The sequence below is a fragment of the Platichthys flesus genome, chromosome 18 (genome assembly GCF_949316205.1).
Source record: "Platichthys flesus chromosome 18, fPlaFle2.1, whole genome shotgun sequence".
NCBI lineage: Eukaryota > Metazoa > Chordata > Actinopteri > Pleuronectiformes > Pleuronectidae > Platichthys > Platichthys flesus.
Window position 1 is genome coordinate 13,578,794 of NC_084962.1, and position 21,161 is coordinate 13,599,954.

Genomic DNA, 21,161 nt, shown 5'->3' on the forward strand with positions numbered 1-21,161 from the left:
TCCCTGGACACATACTACACATCACTGTATTGACTATGAAAATAAACTCAATATGATGATATTGATCAGTGATACAGACGAGCACAACAAATATCTGTCCATCAGTGATTGATTGATTGATTGATTGATTGGTTTGATTGGGTTTGAATCACTAGAGAGAGAAGCTGAGATCAAAAGCCATCGTTTGAGAGAAAATCATTTTTAGATCCGCCTTGTGGAGAATCATCCAGTGCCGAGATGCTGCTGGACGGTCACACTACCCATGAGCAAGGCATTAGAAAAGCTGATTGACAGGAGAGAAGGAAAGGAGATGAAGAACGAAAGAAAGAAGGAAAAAAATCACCAGAAATTGATTGAGGGTCAGAAAGATAAGAAAGAAAAATTTCAGGAAAAGCCAAATAATTATCCACCACGTCAACCTAGAGAGAAAAACCACAATGCACCAGTGTGTCACCCCAACAGATGGAGCTATGGAGTTACTACAACCATCAACCCCACCAGTAAACACTGATCAACACACACACTCTGAGAGCCCACACCCCGCAATCCCCAGTGTGTGTGTGTGTGTGTGTGTGTGTAAATATGACGATTCAGGATTAAAATGCAGGGCGGTGTAGGGGTTAGTAAAAGTGAGTCATTTTAGTAAACCAGTGCTAAAGGGTGGGAGAATGGAGCAGAAGGAGGGAAAAGGCAGGAGAGTAATCCAGGAGGAGGTGAGGGGATCTGGGAGTTGTTGAGGGAAGGAGGAGGAGGAGGAGGAGGAGGAGTAGGGGGCCCCGGCATGTGGGAGGAAGGAGCAACAGATGAGGGGCGGGAGGTCGGTGGCGTCTTCCTACCCGAGCTAGGGCCTCTTCCACGGTGATCATCTTCTCTTTCACCATCATCATCAGCTGGATCCGCTCCTCGTCGCTCATGGTGATCTCGCTGGCCACGTAGCCGATGTCCTCTCCTGGTGGAGGCGGAGAGCAAAGAGCAGGAGGTCAAATACGAGGTGCCATCTATTCGTGGAGGGGAGCGGAAGAACTGTTGGACACACACAAACCTTTGGACGTCTGTCGCATGCTGGGTTTATGCGGAGACTTGCGGAAGTTCTGCCAAAAAGATTTGTTCTTCTTCTTGTTGTCCCATTTGCCTTAAGGGAGGGAAGCATCGGTCACATTGGAGAAAACACACAACGACACACCAAGAATCACATAGTAAAGCCACAGGAACGTTTGTGATAAGCAAGATCAATACATTTATATTTAGCAGGTTATATTTTCTATATGACCGCATCTGCATATATTACATTTCTTTCAAATATAAAGAACGACCATCGCAAACATGATTAATCCCTCCCCAAGAACCAATAAATGATAATTCACATTTTTTAGTGAACATTATAAAACAGCAGAAGTTATAAAAGTCAGTTTACCTGCAGATCCATCTTCAGAGCTGGACTTGTGCAGCGACATTCTGGAACAAAAAGAGGAGAAGAAAGAAAGGGATTGAGAAAAATGCAGATATACATTCATGTGCTCACGACTTATTATAAAGCCCAGTGTGTCTCTGTTTTATGAACTATGTTTGGTAGAAGATAAAAAGGAATTGCACAGTTTGTCTGTTCACCACTGGGGGTCAGTGGTGGCACTTTAGTGAGAGCGAACCAGGCTCCTGAGGCTTGAGAGGGAGAGGAGAGGAGAGGATAGGGGAGGAAGGAGATGAGAGTAAAGGAAAGGGGGGAAAGCAGAGGGGAGAGAGGAGAGAAGAAGAGAGGAGGAGATGAGGAAAGGAGAGGAACGAGAGGAGATGAGGACTGTGGTAATACAGAGTGTTTAAGGATCTGTGAAGAGAGGAGTAAGGTCAACATGAAGAAGACAAGGAGCGGTCAGTCAAGTGAAAGTGAACTGGGCATCACAGCGAGGATGGAAAGTATGGAACTGAGGATGAGAAGAACAGAAGAGGGAGAGAGAGAGAGAGAGAGAGAGAGAGAGAGAGAGAGAGAGAGAGAGAGAGAGAGAGAGAGAGAGAGAGAGAGAGAGAGAGAGAGAGAGAGAGAGCAAGGAGAGGAAAAAAACCACAGGGCAGACTCAGCCTGTTTGTGTTTCCACGTCCCTCCACAGGACAGACAGTCACGAGGAGGACGGAGAGAGAAGAGGGAGAGCGGGAATCAGAGAGAGAGAGAGAGAGAGAGATGGAAAATAACTGAGTGGAACGAAATCTCTGACATGTCCATGCACCTTCTTAAATAACCAGAACAAACGAGGGGGACAGCAACAATATGAAAACGCTCCTTGTTTTAAGATTAAGACCCATTTATTCGTCCCAAACAGATGCACAGACATGCAAAGGCACACTCATGCAGGTAGGGAAATTTAACCTCTGCTTTTGACCCATCTGGTGCAGGACACACAGAGCAGTGAGCGACCATGTACGGCTCCCGGGGAGCAGATGTTGGGGGAGTAAGGTGCCTTGCTCAGGGGCACTAGACAGGGTAGGGAGACTCTTGGATTTTTGGACAGATCAGTCCAGGTTCTTCTTTTTGTTGTTTCTCCGTGGAGTCGAACCAGAGACCTTCTCTGCCCATAGTCCAAGTTTCTGCTAGTTCCACTAGTCCACCGCCTCTCAGTTCACTTGCTGAGTCTGAGAACGCTTAATAAGAGCTCTCCTCCTTTCTCTCTAGTGACCCTGGACACTAAACTGCCACTAGACCACCGCCTCTCCCGCCACATGACCCCGCGCTCGGCCTCCGATCAGAGACTCATAGCAGCACCGGCAGCCTCACTCAATTCTCTAGCAAGTCTCGCAGTCTGACTCTGCTTTGATCTGCTGCCGATGACGAGAAACCACATCGTCTAAAAGCCGTCTTCTTCATGCATTTAAAAAAAAAAAAAGAGAACGGTCGGGGAGGAGTGGGGGGGAAATCGGCCCTGTGGTTCATGTTCAGACGAGGCTGCTGAAAAGTTCACAGAGGGGACTTTGTCTTCAGGTTGGGTTTGAATGGGCTGAGTGAGAGGGCGAAGGGGAAGTGAAGCCTCAGGACGGATTATGTGGATGACGCCCTACAGGTGTGTTATTGTGTGCGTGGGACAGCGAGCGGCACGCTAACCTTTTTTCATCCTTTCAATAATAAGGAGAATACATCCGGGGGGGGGGGGGGGGGGGGGGTGAAGGGGAGAGATCAGAGGAGCAAATTTGTCCCGGCTGAATCCTTCAGAGACATGCTGAGTGAATCTCGATAGAGCTGTGCCGTCTCTTACTTGCACTTGTGGTTTGAACGATTATCGTACACGGGAGCGATGGGAAAGTGTGTGATGGGTTCGTAACAAGATGAACAGCTCACCGGCTTCTCCTGTGTGTGTATGTGTGTGTGTGTGTGTGTGTGTGTGTGTGTGTGTGTGTGTGTGTGTGTACTGTACGTGTGCACATGTGGTCGTTCAAACACGGCGGCCGACTCTCGGTGCGATGGGAAATCTCAGCGCGGCTTAAAGCCCGGCTGCCATGGCAACATAATGAGATGCTAATTGAATGGAGGCCTGTATGGTTTGTCCCCCTGCTCCCCCCCCCCACCCCCCCCCTTCTCTCCCCCCCCCACCCTCCCCTTCTCTCTTAGATAGGCTAAGGCCAAAGCTAATGCTAACAGAACCCACTCAATAGAAGCTTTTCAGTGGCAGTGCTGCTTCCCCCCGCCTCCCTCCTCCTCCAGGCTCTATAAATTAACCTCCCACATGCGCTCTCTCTCTCTCTCTCTCTCTGTCTCTCTATCACACACACACACATCTGCACGCTCGCACATTTTTGAAGAGTCTGAATGCGTTTCAAAGAGCGGGTCGGTCCAGGCATTGTGCGGCGAGGCATCTTAATTGGTTTAACCTTAAATCTTCGGCATGCCTTTCAATTTCGATTCGGCTCCTTGCATTGAGCGTGCGACATTTAACTGCTCTCATCTCATTAGCATAAGCTAGCCTCTCTATTCAAGGCCTATTATAACATACAGTGTCTTAACGCTGGCCGACCCTATGCAGTGTAGGTGAAAGTTTGCCCCCCCCCCCCGTGATTCCGCTGCACTTTGAAAATGAACATGCTGGAAGCGTTCGAGAGTCTGGATTGAGTCAAACATGGAAGTGTGAGTGAGACTGATGTGTCTGACAGTGTTCTTCACGAGAGTGGGATGTGAAGCATTACTCATTTCCAAAATAATTAAGCTGAGAGAAGCGTTAACGCTCTAGGCTGACGATTCACGACCGCAGAGACGTGAATCTGAGAGTAATCGTTTGGGAAAAATATGCACAAGTTTAAAGAAACACAGAATACAAAAAAACTGAATGACGATAAATAACTGACAATTAAGAGAAATTCATAGTTTCCCAGTCCACCGAGGTCTTTTATGGTCATCCTGATGCAAGACCCATATGAGGGTGCAGTCCAAAGTGTGTGACCGCTCTGAATGTGCGTGTCGCCTGCACATGCTCCAGGCTCAATACATCCACCTACTTTAATGTAATGGAACGTAGGGTCGGGAGCCCATGCATGGATTGAGGGGGAACCTCATCTTAGTATGAACAGAACCATGGGTATGTACTCTACATGTGAGCGGCTCTCAGCGGACACAGAGGGCGGACAGCACGGTTAACCCCTTGACGTGGACACTTATCTAATGAATCACAGGTTTGAGACAACTCCTTTCCTGTGTGACCAGGAAAGCTGATAAACCAGCACGCAGCACGTCGGGACACACAGCTGTGCGTTTTTGCCGTGTTCAGCATAAATCACAACAAAGCACACATGTATGGTGACTCTGTGTCTTTAGCGTGGGTGCAATGCCGGGCCACCTGGAGCAGGGGGGGGGGGGGGTCTCCGGTGCCCTGGTCCAGACAATGAGAGGCGGCGACCCCGTGCGACAGTGCAGGAAGAGCAGAGGGACAACCTTTTCGGGGGGGGGGGGGGGGGGGGGTCATGGAAGAGGTTGGAGGTCGCAGGGAAGAGGAAGCCTGAAGGTCGTGTGCCGGTATAATAGAAAATCAAACCCACAGAATGCACAAATTGAAAAAACTCAATATAATTTGAGTGCATTGTAAGTGTGGGAATATTTACACTGCGGAGCAACTGTCTCTGTAGCAAACAGCGGTTCCATGAATGTGCTGCAATCCTCAACCACAAGTGAATAAATACGCTGACAAGCTCCTTTAGTTTCCCAGCATGCTAGTGTTGTTCTGTTCTTCACATGGCACGGCTTACGTTTCCATCTGATTATTAGTTGCGTAACCTTTGGATTCCACATGCCGTTGCACAAATGCCTCTCGTTCAGACCCCCGTCAGAGTCGGGGGAGCCGCGGCGTCTCGCTTCTGTGCGCACGTACGCTTTTCATCAGGTTCCATTTACCGCCGCTGTTAACGTCCCCGATAAGCATGAGGTCCCCTCTCCGCAACAATGCCCACCAAGCAATCAGCTTCCAAAAACAGGAAGTCCCTGGCCTTAAGCCCCCCCCCCCCCCCCCAGCCCTCTGGGAGTGCCCTGTCATCATCGCTTGCATGCCGGGGATTGTGGGAGCTGTGCCCGCCTCCCGCCGACAAACCGACGAGAGGGTGGCACAGCCCCCAGCTGAAGTCTGGGTAATCTCCTCTGGGTGCTTTTGTCCCCGCGGAGAGGTGATGATGGGGGTATCCGTGTCTGTGCGTGCGAGGGTTTATGCATTGTGCTGCCGCGAGGAATGTGTCTGAGGAATGGGAAGGGAGGTGTGTGTGTGTGTGTGTGGGGGGGGGGGGGGGGGCTTGTCCATCAGCCTGCCTGTGCATGATAAATCATTCTACCTGGAACCCATTCACCGCAGTGGAAAGTGCACAATAGGCTGTGTAACAGAGTGCAGAACATGGGGTGAATGCGAGGACTGGCAGTGACGGATGGATTACGATGAAAAGAAAGAAAGGTCCTGAGGGGCGGGACGGGGGAGACTTTGTCCTCGAGCAGAAAAACTATTTTTTTAAAAATGAGGTTAATTCGATAAAGATGATACAGAGCGCCTCCCCCCCCCCCCCGACTTTCACACTCGAGATGGGGCTTGGGGCTTCGTAAGCAGAGAGACTGAAACGCAAGAGGGATGAGTCAAAGTGGCAGAGGTGAAGAGAGGGGTGCATGTCGAGTTAGATTCAAGACCAGCTGAAGACTCGTGGCAGATAAAGTCTGTATACTTTTGAGGAAGGGGGGGGGGGGGGGGGGGAGAGAAGAGTACAGTCGGGGGCTGTTTCTGGGCCTCTCCTCGAACAGCAGAGAGACGTCATTCCAGAAAAATCGGACATCTGGTTCCCATCATCCTCAGCATCTGTCTGTGTGACGCATGCAGCCATAGGAGGAGAGATCACGTCTGTGGTATGTGCTTCCTCAGCCGTGAACATGACAATTTCCACTGCGGGGGGTCACGCGTAGGTGACGGAGCCGAACAAAGTCAGAAAATGAAGAAAGATTGAGATAAGATTTATTTCGACTTGGGCCCTGGCGAACATGTGATCGGGGGTTCCACCAGGGCTCCCATTTCCACTAATCGCCGCCAAGTAACTGGTTGCATCTTATTCTCCAGTCGTCATCTGGCTGCGAGCAAACAATTGAATATTCTTGACTTTTCCCAACACAAACCAAGCAAACCCAGCGACTGTAAAGCAGCTAAACGTGTGCGAGTGCAATGAATATGGATTGTTTCAAACTTAAAACGGGGATCTCACTGTGGTTATATGATGGGAGAAGTTCAATGCACACAAAATGTGAGCACACACAGACACTTTGTGTTACAGGAACCAGTGAAAAGGAACCCCACCCTTGCCCAGCTCCATCCTGCTCTTTCATTCATGATTCTTTGCTGTAATCCTCTGCTGATCACCCTCTCTCCGACTCCCCCTCTCCCCCTCTCCCCCGATAGGACACAAAGGCAGGAAGGAAGCGTGGACGGCCAGAGGACGGCTGCTGGACGGAGCAGGTCGGTCTGAGGAAGCAGTCTGTGGTTTTTCTCTGCTCATATGTTTTATATCTCTAAATGTTGGCAGTTCATATCCAGCTAACTTTCATCTTAACATTCATTAGATGCCGTTTCATCCATTTCATCATTACCGCCATTGCAATTTCTCTTACAAATGATTGCAGCAGTGCATAAATGGAAAGGATCGAGGGTGGAAGTGTGCAATGCATTAGTAAGAAGCTGTTTTGGGTTGTTACCTTAAAGCAACATTTCTAGATAATTAAGCTAACTGGCTGATGATTTAACATCATATCTTCGTACATGAGTCATTTGATGTTTATATGTAAAAGCAAATTAGGAAATTACACAAAATGTCAAACTAATTTAAAGTGTAAACCTCTTAATTTGATGTATTTTTTATTTAAATTCCCTCCTATTCTGTTTATATATTCAGTTTCCCAGCGTATTAACTGTAACAATATATTAAAATTCTCATTTGGGTTTCAGGTCGGTAAACCCTGCGCCGATCACCACGCTCATCTATGAGCTCAGAGGTTTCCACTTGGGGAGGCGACCTCTGCACCCCCGCTGGGCGACCTTTTGCACAAGCTGTCAGGTACGAGATCTATCAGCCTCACGAGCTGCATCTGGATGAGCGTGCGGCTCCGTTTCCATCTTTAGGTGCAGACGTACAGACAGACAGGCTGAGTGCGATGCATGAGGCGTGTAAACGGTGTGATGAGATCCAGACACCGGCCTGTGTTGCACGTTGTGTTGACATGGAACAGACACAGGTTTCAATCCGCGCACATTTCATGCTTCCATACTGGCTACCATCACGTGTAACAGTAATGAACTGGGGGGAGGAAAAGAGAACTTACTTTCTGTCTGTTTCAGGAGTCGACACCTCACTGCTGAAGCCTAATGATTCCTGAGGACGAGAGAAGAAGACAGATGTTAGACTGAAGTCTTTAGCCAAAGCATGTGTTCACCTCCAGAACTTAATGTCTCTGCCTACCTGGATTTCATTACGGAGCTGCAGGGACGTGCTGCTCGAGTCCTGTTTCTCCTGGAAAAGAATGTCGGGGAGGGAAGAAAGAAAGAGAGAAGAAAGAAGGTCGGGTGTCAGAGTCACATAATAACACAGGGACATGAAAAGCAAAGGACAAAACAAGAGAGGCCTAGAAAGGTTAAACAAGTAGAAACAAGTGCATGTGGAGAGGAAAGGTCAGTTGACTATAGAAAGAGTGGGCGCTGTGTTTGACAATGCCCTCATGTGGGAAAGACGTTCTCCGGTCAAGTTCATGCAGACACACCCGCTAGTCATGACAACAAACACTGGCACGTGTGTGTGTGCGTGTGTGTGTGCGTGTGTGTGTGCGCCCTCCCATCGACAAGTCACGACTCGCTCCAGGTATCGAAAACCTGCCAGACTCGTTTGAACTGTTATAGAATGCAGATGGGCGGGGGTGCAGCCGAGTGGAGCCCGACAAAAAAGTGCCCACGTCATCGAGAATTCCACCGCGTGATTACAATGGTGCTGGTGTGCACCTCCCTCAGCACGCGATATCACCAGCTGGTTAACACAACATCTTCAAAACACAACACACCTCATCTGACTGACGTAAATGGCCGGAGAAAGTGGTGTGCCCGGAACTGTCCTGTACAAAACCAGTGGAAAATAACCCCACTACAGCCTCGCTCACTAGTCGTGGCGTCCGTATGAGACAGTATGTCTAAAGCAGGTGTCCTCATCATGACATATCCAGACACAGATGTACCTGAAACCACAGGCTTCTGCAGACAGACGAGACGAGAGGAGAATCACAGCAAGTCTGCGTCTTGGATTTCGACCTGCAGCATGTGATCGTTAAAAGCCAATGAGGAGCTCTGAGGGACTGCTCGACCACAGGGCTTCTCGCTGGTGTGCCTTTTGATTCGCTGGTGGAGGAAGTTACCTAACTCCTTGTGCCTGTGTCTCATACAGTGGGACCATGGAAACAGATGGGTTCAGCACATTGCTTCAGGGAAGAGAGCAGATTTTTCATGTTTCCATGACTTTCAGATTGCCATTATGTCAGCGTTGTTCATTTTGATTAACCTCAGTACACAATGAGAAATGTGCGTCTCTACTCTCTGTATCCACGGCCAGGCAATGAGCTAAGATCAAATTCACCAACAAATGCTTTTAGTTAAAGTGATACTCTTTGTAATGATCCATTTGTTTTCCAATATTAAAGGGTCAATGCTATGGTGTTGTTGAGATTCACAAAAGAGAAGAGAAATCCCCTGAACACAAGTTCCTTATTTCACTTTCGGTCTGACTTTGAAATGTTATAATGGAAGGAGAATAATTAGGGGAAACCTCTTGACCTCATGATGCATTGTCTCTGACTATATCTACATCGGTAAATGTGTGTCATCATTTGTCGTATGTGTTCAAAGAAGGATTGGACTCTTGTTCTTTGTTTCTCTGGCAGATTCTTTTGAGCAAGGAGATTAAGACAAAACCGTCCCTGGTATGAGGCTGACAAAGGAAGCAAGATGACGAATGCTACATTCCTGAAAACAGTCGATGAGACTTTTTGTTGCCGTCACAAAGCAAAAGACAAATGGAATCTGGAGTTTCCCCCCAACTGAAAAGCAGGAATAGGAAACTTAAAGATGCATCATCCTCTTGCTCTGCACACCCAGATAATAGATCGCAAAACAACAGTCGCAGGAAGTCGAATGCATGACTCCTCCATCACATCATGCTTCCTTCTAATCAGAGCGACCTCACGTTTGACCTTGTTTTTCTTCTGTGGCACAGCTTTGGGGTAGGGAGCACGATGCTTCCACGCCCTTGCACACTAAGCATGAGTAATACTTTAAGGACTTGGTCAGGAGTGACATACCCTCCTTTAAGAGCTCTTGAAGAGCCTGGAGCCTGCGGGTCAAATGAGCAGAGAAGTGCTGAGGATGGCTAAAAGCCTCAAAATTGGCCTGAACCCTCCACTTATCACAGCTGTAATCACCTGAAGACAGAGTGCGAAGGTGTTAGCGAGACAGACTGGCGGACTTTAATGTTAACTTCAGCACTGCTTGTCCTCCTAGTTCATTTGCCTGCTCATCTATTTGTCTGTTACAGCGATCAAGCAGGCAGACGCACATGTCAGGAAGTTTTTCTTTGGATGGGGGAGTAAATCAGGCCATGCAGGAAGGGCCCAATAGAATCCGTCCATCCCCGGGAATACAGGGATTCCCATAAGTCAGAGAGCAGGTACCTGTCTAAGGTCATAAAAGCTTAAACCAACAGGCGTGCAGCCGTGCAGTGTTTGTTCTCATCACATTGCGCCGGCTGTGCACAAGGAAAATCTGGGACAGGCCGGTGTGCCTTTTGTTTGGCAGAGGCAGAGCTTATGCAAGACAAATAGATATCCTTTAGAGAGGCACAGCTTCGGCAGCCGTCAGACAACTGCATTGTGCCCAATGACGTGGGCGTGCTGGAAAACACATAAAGAAGGGGACGCACAATGAGCAACATGTGTGCTCGCATGCTTGTGCATACTTTCACAGAGGTAGTGGCAGTTCTGCTATCACATCCTCTTTGATACAGTCGGTATGTCAGACCAGATGGTAGTCAACTGGGTGTAATTCATTTTAAAAAACACACAGCCACACTGTCAAATCACACAACACACAAACGGACCCTGATATGGGCACAAACATGCCACCAAAGGCAGGTACCCAAACTAATGAGCACCTACACACACAAACACACACACAAAGCTCTCCTCCACTTCCACAGATAGAGCCTCAAAGGGGCCGATACAAAGCAGCTCTCTGTTCCTCCAACTCCTCCTCAGCTTCCCCTTAACCGCCGTGTGAGCGAGTCATCTCCGACATGGTAAGAGGCAGCGAGATGGCGAGAAAAGACAAGGAGAGGATCCGTGAAAAGCAAACAGGCGCTTCATCCCGTTCTCCTGACACTGCAGATATGCGGGGAGGACAGTTTTGTAAAAGCTTCCCAGGGTAAACATGGGGACATTCTCTCAGAGTTGTGCACCGCTAATGGGGAAGCAGACGAATACGGTGGAAGACTTGCCACAGTTTCTGAAAGAGAATATCTGATCAATGCACATTTTTGGGGGAAGGGGTAGTGTGTGTGAAAACCTCAGTTCTCACACTCCCACAGGGACTATGCTATCCTTTACATGAACTTGCAAGCATCAACTTGAGATACTGCCCCAGTTACCCTGAATTGGCATGTAGGCGCGTGCATGTGCTTTTCCTCGAAATGTCCAAAGGGTTTGTTTGTGCATAATCTTCACAGTGTGTAGATATGAGTGTGAGTTCGATGCAAACTCGCACGCACAACTCTTGATTATTTAAGCTTGACTGAATTGAGTTAAAATAAAAGAAGTCAGTAAAGGCGCATACAAGAGAGAGATCCGGCCAATGAGGATCACGATGTGGGCCGACAGGGAAACTGAATCGGCCCAACAGGACACACTCAAACACCCACAAACACACTCAGGAGAAAGTGACTAAGTCTAATCACTGCATTGCTCTCCATCATTAACCCAGAAACTACAGCTAAATTCTGTTTTGCTGCTGCAGGAGCAGATTCTGTTAATGAGAGGGAAAGGATGGAAATACACACAAGTGCTGAATAGCAGCATTCGGTCCAAACACGACTGCAGGGCCCACCACAGACATGAGTTCCCACAGCAAAGCTACTGCCAACCTCAGAGGCAAACGTAGGCATGTATGCGGCAGAACCGGAGTCCAGGTGGCTTAGTGGATTTATGCCAACTGGAATGGTTGAATAAAACTGGGTGGGCGAGTTTTCGCTAGGTGGGACTGCACATGGTGAGGGACGGGCACCAACTGGAATGCATGAAAAATACGTTAGCTGTGGGACCGGTAGGGCCGCATGCAATCCTGCAGGGCTGGCTCATTTTCGAAGATCTTCTGGCAAGATCGGAATGCATTCGCTTATGATTACACGCACACGCAAACACGGTTATATTAATTATCTCAGTGGGCCGCGTAAACCAGTCTGTCGGTGTCACATCTGAGCTGCTCCATGTTTAAATTCATTTACGAGAGACAGAAAACCATCAGTCACACCTCTATCCACTTCCTTTCCAGAAGTTTAGAGAGTGAGTGCGTGTGTGAGTGCGTGTGTGTGTTTTTGTGTGCGTGTGTATTCTTGCAGCGCAGCAGGCCTGCGTGCCTACAGTGCGGAGCATTCCTGGGCCTTGTGGATCATTATTGTTTCGGTATTTCAAGACAAATACCAAACTTATTACAAATTCCAATGACAGCCGGGATCCAAATACAGACTAATAAATCATACAGTACAATTACAAATATACCACTTGCTTTCCAGAAGGGTTATGCCAATAACGGGGCTATGCACACATCACTTGAAAGTAATCTTTTAGCAACACGCCCTGCTGTTGACTTGCGACATTTCTAAGCAAAGCCCCGAAGAATAAATAATCAGCGGAATTCACAACTTCTCTTGTCTTTCTTCTGCACTGTAGTTTTAACCCAGCTGAACTGGCCCACTTTGACGGGAGAGCTTTCATGCAGGCGTCAGCACATCAGCCACACACTGGTCCTCACCTCGTGGCAAAACAAAACACGAGTCTGTACATGCGTCTTGACCCCGCCTGTCGAGCCACTCAGCTAGAAAACCATAACAGAGCATTCCGGAGGGGAGCGGGTCGACGTGACACCAGCTGAGGCCGCTCGCCCTCTCAAGTATTTCAATTAAGAAGTCAACAGTGGCCGAGGGGTTTGGGTAAAAGGGTTTAATCTTCACCGACTGTTTATTGCCCACATTCTTAAAATTACCCTGAAGGATATTAACAGCGATTAATGTTGCAATGTCTCATTATGATTCACAGCATGTAGAAATGTGTTAAATTGATCCTCTTACAAGCACAAATTCCAAAATGATGCATATCTATTGCAATGTACTTCATTTGTTTAACCACAACGGTTTGAAAGAGACGATAACATCTGGTTTGATGTTTTCCCCCCTTGGCGATGCACAATTATCCACCAACCAGTCTCTGCATGTCTGCAGATCCCTCATCTGACTTCTGAGTCTATTTGGACGTTCAGCTGTAAAGACAGTCACATCAGCAGTAAAAATACATCATGGTTACAGTAAGTTAATGTAGATCTGATGGAGTGTTTTAGTCACTTCAGCGGGTTAAATTTCAGTTGAGCTTTTATTACCTTCACCAAGGAGGTTATCGTGCTCGCAGGATTACACAAAATCTACAATTTTTTCACTTAAACATCTTTGTTGATTTCTCAGATAATTATTCATAAGGGAACGTTTGAGCCTGGTACAGCGCGTCATCTTCATAGCTCAATGAGAAATGCTTAAAGTTTTGCCTGACCTGATACACCTATTCCAAATTAAAGGATTTAAAAGCACGACGAGCGCAGATAGAACAAAAGTATTTTCTTTAAAAGACAAGCGTCTCATAAACGTTTTTGAAAGGCTGAAAAGGATATCGAGAGGAACTTGGAAAACATTTATAAGCTCTGTAAGTAATTATGTGTGGAAATTAAATGATATGCTTGTAAACAGACTCACGTCATGCTTGATGTCTTCGTTATTTGTTAAATAGGTGGAAGAAACAAGGATTATACACTTATTTATACAACTTAAATTGACAGCAATCAAATCATCAATTGTCCAGAAGATAAACCTGCTAAAAGGATATTTCATAGCTGGGGCTTAAGGGTAATCTTTACTCTTGTGACCCTTCACTGACCCGTCACTTGAATCTGTCGAAGTTGCCGAACTCATTGCTCCTCTTCAATACTTCCTGTCACTTCCAACAGTAAGCCATGTGCATCACCAAACCAGCATGCCAGCGAGAGCCATCTCGCTTGTTGTCCGTAGAGGCGCTGGGAAACTGCGCATGGCAACGCTAACCCATAGGTCACATTCCCAAAAGGGAGGATGTTGGTTCAACCCCTTGTTTCCCTGCTACTCATAAAGCCAACACGAAGATGTATAGATATGACCGAGCGGAGACCAAACAGGAAGCGGGTACGTCGACGGTCATCTCTCAGAGAGCCTCTGTCGTCAGTTACTTATTGGGAGAGCTTCACATTTAACCACAACATAGACAGAGAGGAGAGACGTTGACCGAGAGCTGCTAGATATGTTGTGCATGGGATTTTTGGACAGATCAATCCAGGTTCGTCTTTTTGTTGTTTCTCCGTGGAGTCAAACCAGAGACGAACCAGAGACCTTTACTGCCCATAGTCCACCGCCTCTCAGTTCACTTGCCGAGTCTGAGAACGCTTAATAAGAGCTCTCCTCCTTTCTCTCTAGTGACCCTGGACACTAAACTGCCAAATTTGATTATCAGCTTGCAAAGTTAAGTCCTAAAAGTCATCAAACGTGAACCTTGCACTCCTCTCGTATGTGTTTGCCCTCGCCCTGTGACCTCCTTGATTTCAACCTCTGCCTCTTCTTAACGTTTGAGTGTGAAGCCAGGAAAGGTCAAAGTTGGGCTGAACTTTGACCTCAGACCCGTATGACCATGCTGACCAGAGCTGATCCGGATTAACTGGGACATTTTTATAGAGACCAAAAAAAAAGATACAATGACCGGAGAGGGAGTTGTTCTTGCGGAGGCCTGATTGCTTCGCCACCATCCTGTACCCTTTAAAAGTGACAGGTCTCTCCCTGAAGGCCACGTCCCTAAGGAGGGCCACTTGACTCAAGTCTCGCCGTTAACGTGCCTCTCAGACATTGTGACTTTCTCGTACCATTTTTCTATTGGCCCTCGGAGAGACGGCTGCATGGCGCTGCCTTGCAGCCACAGATTTCTGGACACACTTCACAAGCTGCCATAGCCATTCGCCGCTCTTTCTGACTGGGGTGTTCATCCCGCTGTCTGCTCATCTGAGCCTCTGCCTGTCTCTCTCCCCGTCTCCTCCAGTGTAAAAAATTCCCTTTATTTTCAAATCTAGCTTCACAGATACTGTGCCACAGCCTTTGAAACTATGACGACATCGATTCTGGTGGAAAGAAAATCAAACTAAAGGAACGATGCTGGCCGAGTTAAGAGATTTGGTAGGGAAAGAGGCTGCAGTAGACTTGAATGTTCCCAAAACCTAAATTTAGAGAAGGTACTGAATCGAAATTTGAGGCAAAGTTCGCTCCACACAGCGTGGGTTGATGCTGCGCTTCTGAGAGCTCTCACTAAGGTGTTGTCTGACCTATATTCCTTCCCTTCGTGTCTTTTTCCACCTCTCCCTTCTTTCTGTTGGTGCCAAACCTTGCAGACTGGTGGGACAGCTGCAGGCTCTCACACATTTCCCCCCCACCCACCACCACTTCTCCTCTTCATTCCCCTCATCCTCCTCCCTCCGTCTTCCTCGGTTCACATCCTTATCCTCCTCCTATGTGCCGGGCTTCAGGCTCAGGGCCCACTCAGCTCTTTCGCTGCTTCCTCTTCCCCTGTTTTATCCCCTCAGGACTTCCTGAGGATTGTTACTGGACAACTCATGTGATGGGAAACAGAAAAGATCGAAGTCTGCAGCCACACAGAGAAAATGTTTAACCTATGATTTGACGTAGAAATGCATCTATACCGTTCTACAGCCCTTTTCCTAAGAGCTGTGAGAACAGGATGTCTGTCGTCTGCAGTTATTAGAGGAAAGGGAAGAATAAATCAGCTATCGACCCGAGCTGTACCTGTCAGCCCAACCAAAACCATATGGCCTGTCTTCAACCAGAGGAGGCCTGCAGCTAAACTGGAAAACCAGTAATGACAGACAGAAATAAGGACATTTTTGAGGCTAAATGAAGAAGAGCCGAGGTAACCTGATATCAATGTGAGCAAAATTTGGAGCTTCAATGGGAAAAGGGTTGCGAGGAGGTTATTGGTTTGCATTTATTTGTTTTCTAAATGCTTTAAACAACTTCAATTCGCCATGAATAAATCATATGAGGTTAGCATAGCACTCGGCACTCGCTCTGGTTTTGTATGTTGGCCTTCAGTGGCAGCACCAGCAGCATTCCTTCAAACGTTTGCCTGCAGCTTGGCAACCAAAGGGGGTGCCCCACTTGCCTACATCCTTATGAAAAGGACCCCCCGAAACTCCCCCAGGAGCCTCCACAACAACACCGCGTTCACATCCGGAGAATGTGTCCTGCCTTTGGTGAAAGTCTTAGAAAGGTCCAGTCTCTGACACTGAGATCTGTTTTCGTAAGCTTGAAAAAGAAAAGACCTTTGCATTAAATTGAGAGTGGGTCCTCTTCCTCTCAGTCTGACATGTTGTGCTCTCAGAACTGAAACACCAAACACCGGCTGCAAACAGAAGAAGACCTTTCCCGTTTTGATGTTACCAGAAGACCAATCATGGGTTGTCCTGCACACGGTGAAGGGGAGGGTGAGGCGAGGTGAGGGGGTTTTACAGTTGGCGCCCGCACCACTGCATGCAACCGAAATCCTTCACACTGAACCTTTAAACCTTAGCACACATTCATATTCCTTCTGTTGCAATTTTCTTCTGTGCCAGGTTGCTGGTTAAGACTGTGGAAATTACACGGTTCTCGAAAAGAGGGTTTTTAGGGTCGTTATTAACGGATTTGCAAAGAAATGCTTGAAGCAATCTGCGGGCCTGTGGGCTGAGGAATGAGGGAGAAAGGGTGGTGTGGTTGTTGTAGTGTGTGTGAGAAAGTGTGTGTGTGTGTGTGTGTGTGTGTGTGAGAGCATGCGTTTACCATGTCGAGCTCTTGGGAAACTCGTCGTTTGCGCAGCTCCTCCACACGATCGCTGACGTCACCGAAGCAGGTGTTGTAGTACTCAGAGTACTCTTGTGCAAGGTCATCTATGTTGCCCAGAGAACCATCCTGGAGAGAAAGGAAGAGAGAGGGAAAAGGTCAGCCAGGGACCGACAACATCCTGAGAAAGTAGATAAAAGATGTTGATGCAAAATCTCCATTTGGACTTGTTCAACAACTTTATACTTCAAAACTAAATCTGTGCCACAGAGACGGAAAAAGCCTGAACAAGTTCACACCTTATAGTGACAAGCACGCGTTTCTTCATCTTAGCTGTTACTCACAAATCATTTTCCAAATACATTTTTATTTAGTTGACCTTCAACAAATGCAAAACACACACACATTTGCAGGCATGTGTTGTTCCCACTCCCTGATCAGCTTACATTTTCAACACAAACGCAAAAACCTAAAAATACCCCTCAATAAAAGGTCTGTGTGTTTGGAACGTAAATTGATTGTTATCATCTCACTCATTCAGCGAGTGAGGGAGATAGCGAAACCGTGGTTTGTTCTGAGGTTCTGTCTACGCCTAGGCTCATATCTGAGATGCCCTTTACCTCTTCAGACGTTCCACCGGACTCCAAACCAAACACACTCTTCCGGGTTGCCGCAGTTTAGATCAGCACAGTTCCTGTCTTTGTCTGAAGATTTGTGTTTAGGATTCAGGGAGGAAACTGTGCGACAAACAGTAATGGGTCACCTATCGGATACCCTTTGAGTATAATGCTCAGGGATCGGCCTCTGCGTTACCTCTCGACACATTAATAGTGTCATGACTACATGGAAACGAGTCAGCAAACATTCAGGCCTCGTTTCATGGAGCAGGATTATTTAAGTTAGTTGGGATCAGATCCTTTTACATCAGTCTCTGTTCCACTTTAGAAATATGAAAAAATTTGTCTTGTGGAAAAATGGAAAACTGAAATGACTCCTTCAGACTTTCTGAAGGCTGTCTAGTCGAGTCATATGTGTGAAGTGACAGGAGGCCATTCTGGCAGTGAAGTCCGACCGCTGAATATTCATCAGTGTTGATCTAATCTGTGCCAGGCAGACAGCTAGCATGGAGTCACTGTGCAGGGTCCGAACAGTCTCTCTCAGTCCCTGTCCTCCTCAACTGGACCCCCTATCTGGGTGCCAGGCCACAGATGAATGGATCACTGTGTGTGTTTGTGAGTGCCACACACACACACACACACACACAGGGGCATAGGGCTTTCTTCAGAGATCTGTGTCTAGTCCGGGACAACACGCATTAGCATGCACACGCATGCGTGGATGCAGGGGATTTCAAAAGCATCGGACCAAAACAAACTGAAACAAGCTAGGTCTATATACCCCAGCTCAGAGGAGTTCTGAAACTGTGATTATTAACTGTGGGATGAACATCACCAACAAACACACATGGTCTGTCTCAGAAGTCCAGATCGGCTGGCCGAGATCCGTCCTCCCACTGATTACTTGAGAAATCTTGCTCCGGCCAGACATATGGTTTGAGATGACAGGGATTCCCGGTGGGAACACTTTGTGAGCACACACATGCTTTCACCTACATTCCTCACATTGACTGAAAACACGCTCTGATTACAAAAACCCAAGATGTGTTAATCACCACAAACATGCCACGATCCTGCTGACATCCGGTAGATAAGATTGAACCCTGTCCCGGGATTACACCAGCTCTCGTGTGTGTTAACAGTGATAGATATGTCGGGATGCATCAGCAGAATCCATAAATCAACCTTCCTGCCTCCCAGGGGGAACATTCGATATAAACCTCAGCTGTCAACAGGTAAAGCCACAAGTGTTTTCAGATGGATGTCGTGTCTGTGACTGCATCCGTGCACGTGAGCACAAAGCTTCATGTGTGTGCGCAGATAACTGAGATTCCTCCAATTCTCCAGTGACATTAGCTCATGGGGGAGAACAACACAGCTGAAGCTCCAACCCCACCTCCTCCACCACCACAGTAAAGTGATCCTGCAGATGATCAGCGTATGTACATCCACTGTGAGACAGCACGTGAAATACATAGTGCAAATGCCTCCGAGTGACGGCAGGGAAAGAGTTAAAAGGAAAAGTGAAAGTTTGCTGAGGATGCTGGATCGACTGTGAATGTCAACGGCTCTTAGTCCACATTTCTGAGGGATTCTGTCAACGTGGGAGTGAAGGTGGAAGAGTGTGCAGGGATCTGACAGAGGTCCACACATCCAGTTCAGAAATGTGGGCAGGGGTGGGAGAGAGGGGGGCGGGGGGGCAGTGGAGGCTGGACAAGGGATGATTTGTGGGCTAGAGACTGCAGCAGCTGTGAGGTGAAAGAAGGACAAAACATCTGGAGGCTGAGAAGAGATAACATTGGGAGGAGTGATTCGATGCACAAGTATTAAATCCACCCCAGCTTAATTGACCTAAAATCCATATAGGCTGGTGTGTGTAAGCACTAACCAATAGCCTTTAAATACATTATCGCTCTGTAAATACCGCTTTAAATCCACTTTACCGAGAAAAAGAAGCAGCAATACAGAGCATCTGGTTGCATGGAGGTCTGCAATGGAAACTAACACTGGTGCAGCTGATGTAACAGTCACTCCACCCTGGACGTGAGCGAGGCCAACTCCCCATTTGGACTGGAACAATAGCAACAATGGTGATTCGAATACACAACACCCCTGCAAGAATGTGCAACGGTGTGTGTGTGTGTGTATTTACGATAAATGAGTGCACATGAAGATGGCTACTCCCAATGTGCAGCGGAAATGTGTCAAGGAAGAAAACGTCGACACTTCTGTACGACTCAGGACAGAGAAACTGATATAGGCCAATACTGATTTATACAAGGCTGATCCTAGATTGGCTCAGAGGACAGGAGATATTTCGCAGCCATGCCAGAATGAAACTAAAGTTAATCCTCCATCTCCTCTGAAAAAATATTCTCATCCTTAATAATGACATATAAATGTACATGCTTGCAAAAGGCAGTATAGCTGCCTGCGTGAGGATGGAAACAGGATAAAGTTCCAGCAGCCTTTCCTCACTTAATCAATTAGCATGACATTCCTGGCATTCTTAATACTGTGGTTTCACTCAATTTATCTCAGAGGACATACTGTGCTACGAGTTAAAACGTTTATATCTAATGCCTTCCAAAGTAAATGTACAAGGTAATAATCATCATATCGACTGTTATATAATTTAACTTGACAGATTATTAAATGTGTTCAAACAATTTTCAGGCATTGAAAGCAGAGAAAAAGAGAACTGCCCATCTCAGGGTGCTGCTCATTGATCTGAACGTGCTTATGTATTAGTTAATGTACTGGATTTATAAGCTGGGACCATACGTTCTTTGTTTTAGTGAAGCCAGTCAAGAAAATCTGTTGGACGTATATCCTAAGGTTTATCATCTTTACAAAAATAAAGACTTTAATAAATACTAAAGTCTTGTTTGATATACTTTAAGTTATGAAATCTCTGAGTGGCCCACTACTTAAGCAATGTCTTGTTAAATATTCCACTGCGAGCAAGCACGGCCCTGATAAATTGGGTCTGCTCGCATACTTCACTGAATCACTGGCGAGGCGCAGAAGCTAATCTCTTAATCAAATTACACTCAATTCATGTTTTCCACGTCATGTTTGAAAGAAAAGGTCTGTTTATTAAAAAACGTACAGAAATACATTAGAAAAAGGCTGAAAGCCATTAGCTCGGGGCCTAATGGGTTTGCTGTGATCTTACTTCTAGGTTCACATTCCTGACTGCGCCGTTCATCATACTGGGGCTCAGTTACATACGGGATGAATAGCGTTAACTATTGTTACAGGGCCGGCCTTGTGACTACTCATTCTCTCGAGGAAAGAACAATGACAACATTTTACAATAGGGCCATGCATCTGATGTAACGTTAGAATGTCTGTAGTATGATCACTTTCATTTGCTGCGAAAAACCTCAGGACTGAAGCGGCAGGTTGAAATTGCCACAAACCGGCTCGTATTGTGTTACGCTGGACTAGTGTTTTGTCAAGAAGGGAATTACCTGGAGACACCAGATTAAATCCAACCCACTGGAGATCGCCTCATCATAAAAGTAAAACATCAATGCAAGTAATTGACCCTTCACTCCACCCAGGTCCAGTTCCTTAAAGATTTTCCTGGAATGGTAAGGGAGCGCATCTTTTATGCCCGGCTGGAAATTTACACGGACTAGAGGAGAAAGGTGAAAGAACTCAGGTATGAGATAAATGGCTGCACATTGATCATGTTGAGTTACCCAGCTGCGGTAATTCTCAAAAAGACTGACGGTACTACAATGGAAAATTCCACGAAGCACAGAGCCAACGAAAGTCTGACTAAAAGATGTGAGTGTCGGCTAAGAGAGCCAAAGGGGGAAGACTGTTGAGGAAGGATAAGACCAGGGGCCG

General features: G+C 47.0%; 1 protein-coding gene across 1 annotated transcript in view; it reads right to left on the reverse strand.

Moving 5' to 3' along the window:
- The window catches only part of sash1a (SAM and SH3 domain containing 1a), a gene marked incomplete in the record, with an annotated part of 149,453 nt that overhangs the window by 17,435 nt on the left and 110,857 nt on the right, over window positions 1-21,161 (reverse strand). The window contains 6 exon segments of the mRNA XM_062411402.1: window positions 837-949; window positions 1,043-1,132; window positions 1,415-1,455; window positions 7,808-7,857; window positions 7,945-7,995; window positions 16,684-16,812. Coding sequence (XP_062267386.1) covers window positions 837-949; window positions 1,043-1,132; window positions 1,415-1,455; window positions 7,808-7,857; window positions 7,945-7,995; window positions 16,684-16,812 — 474 coding nt within the window.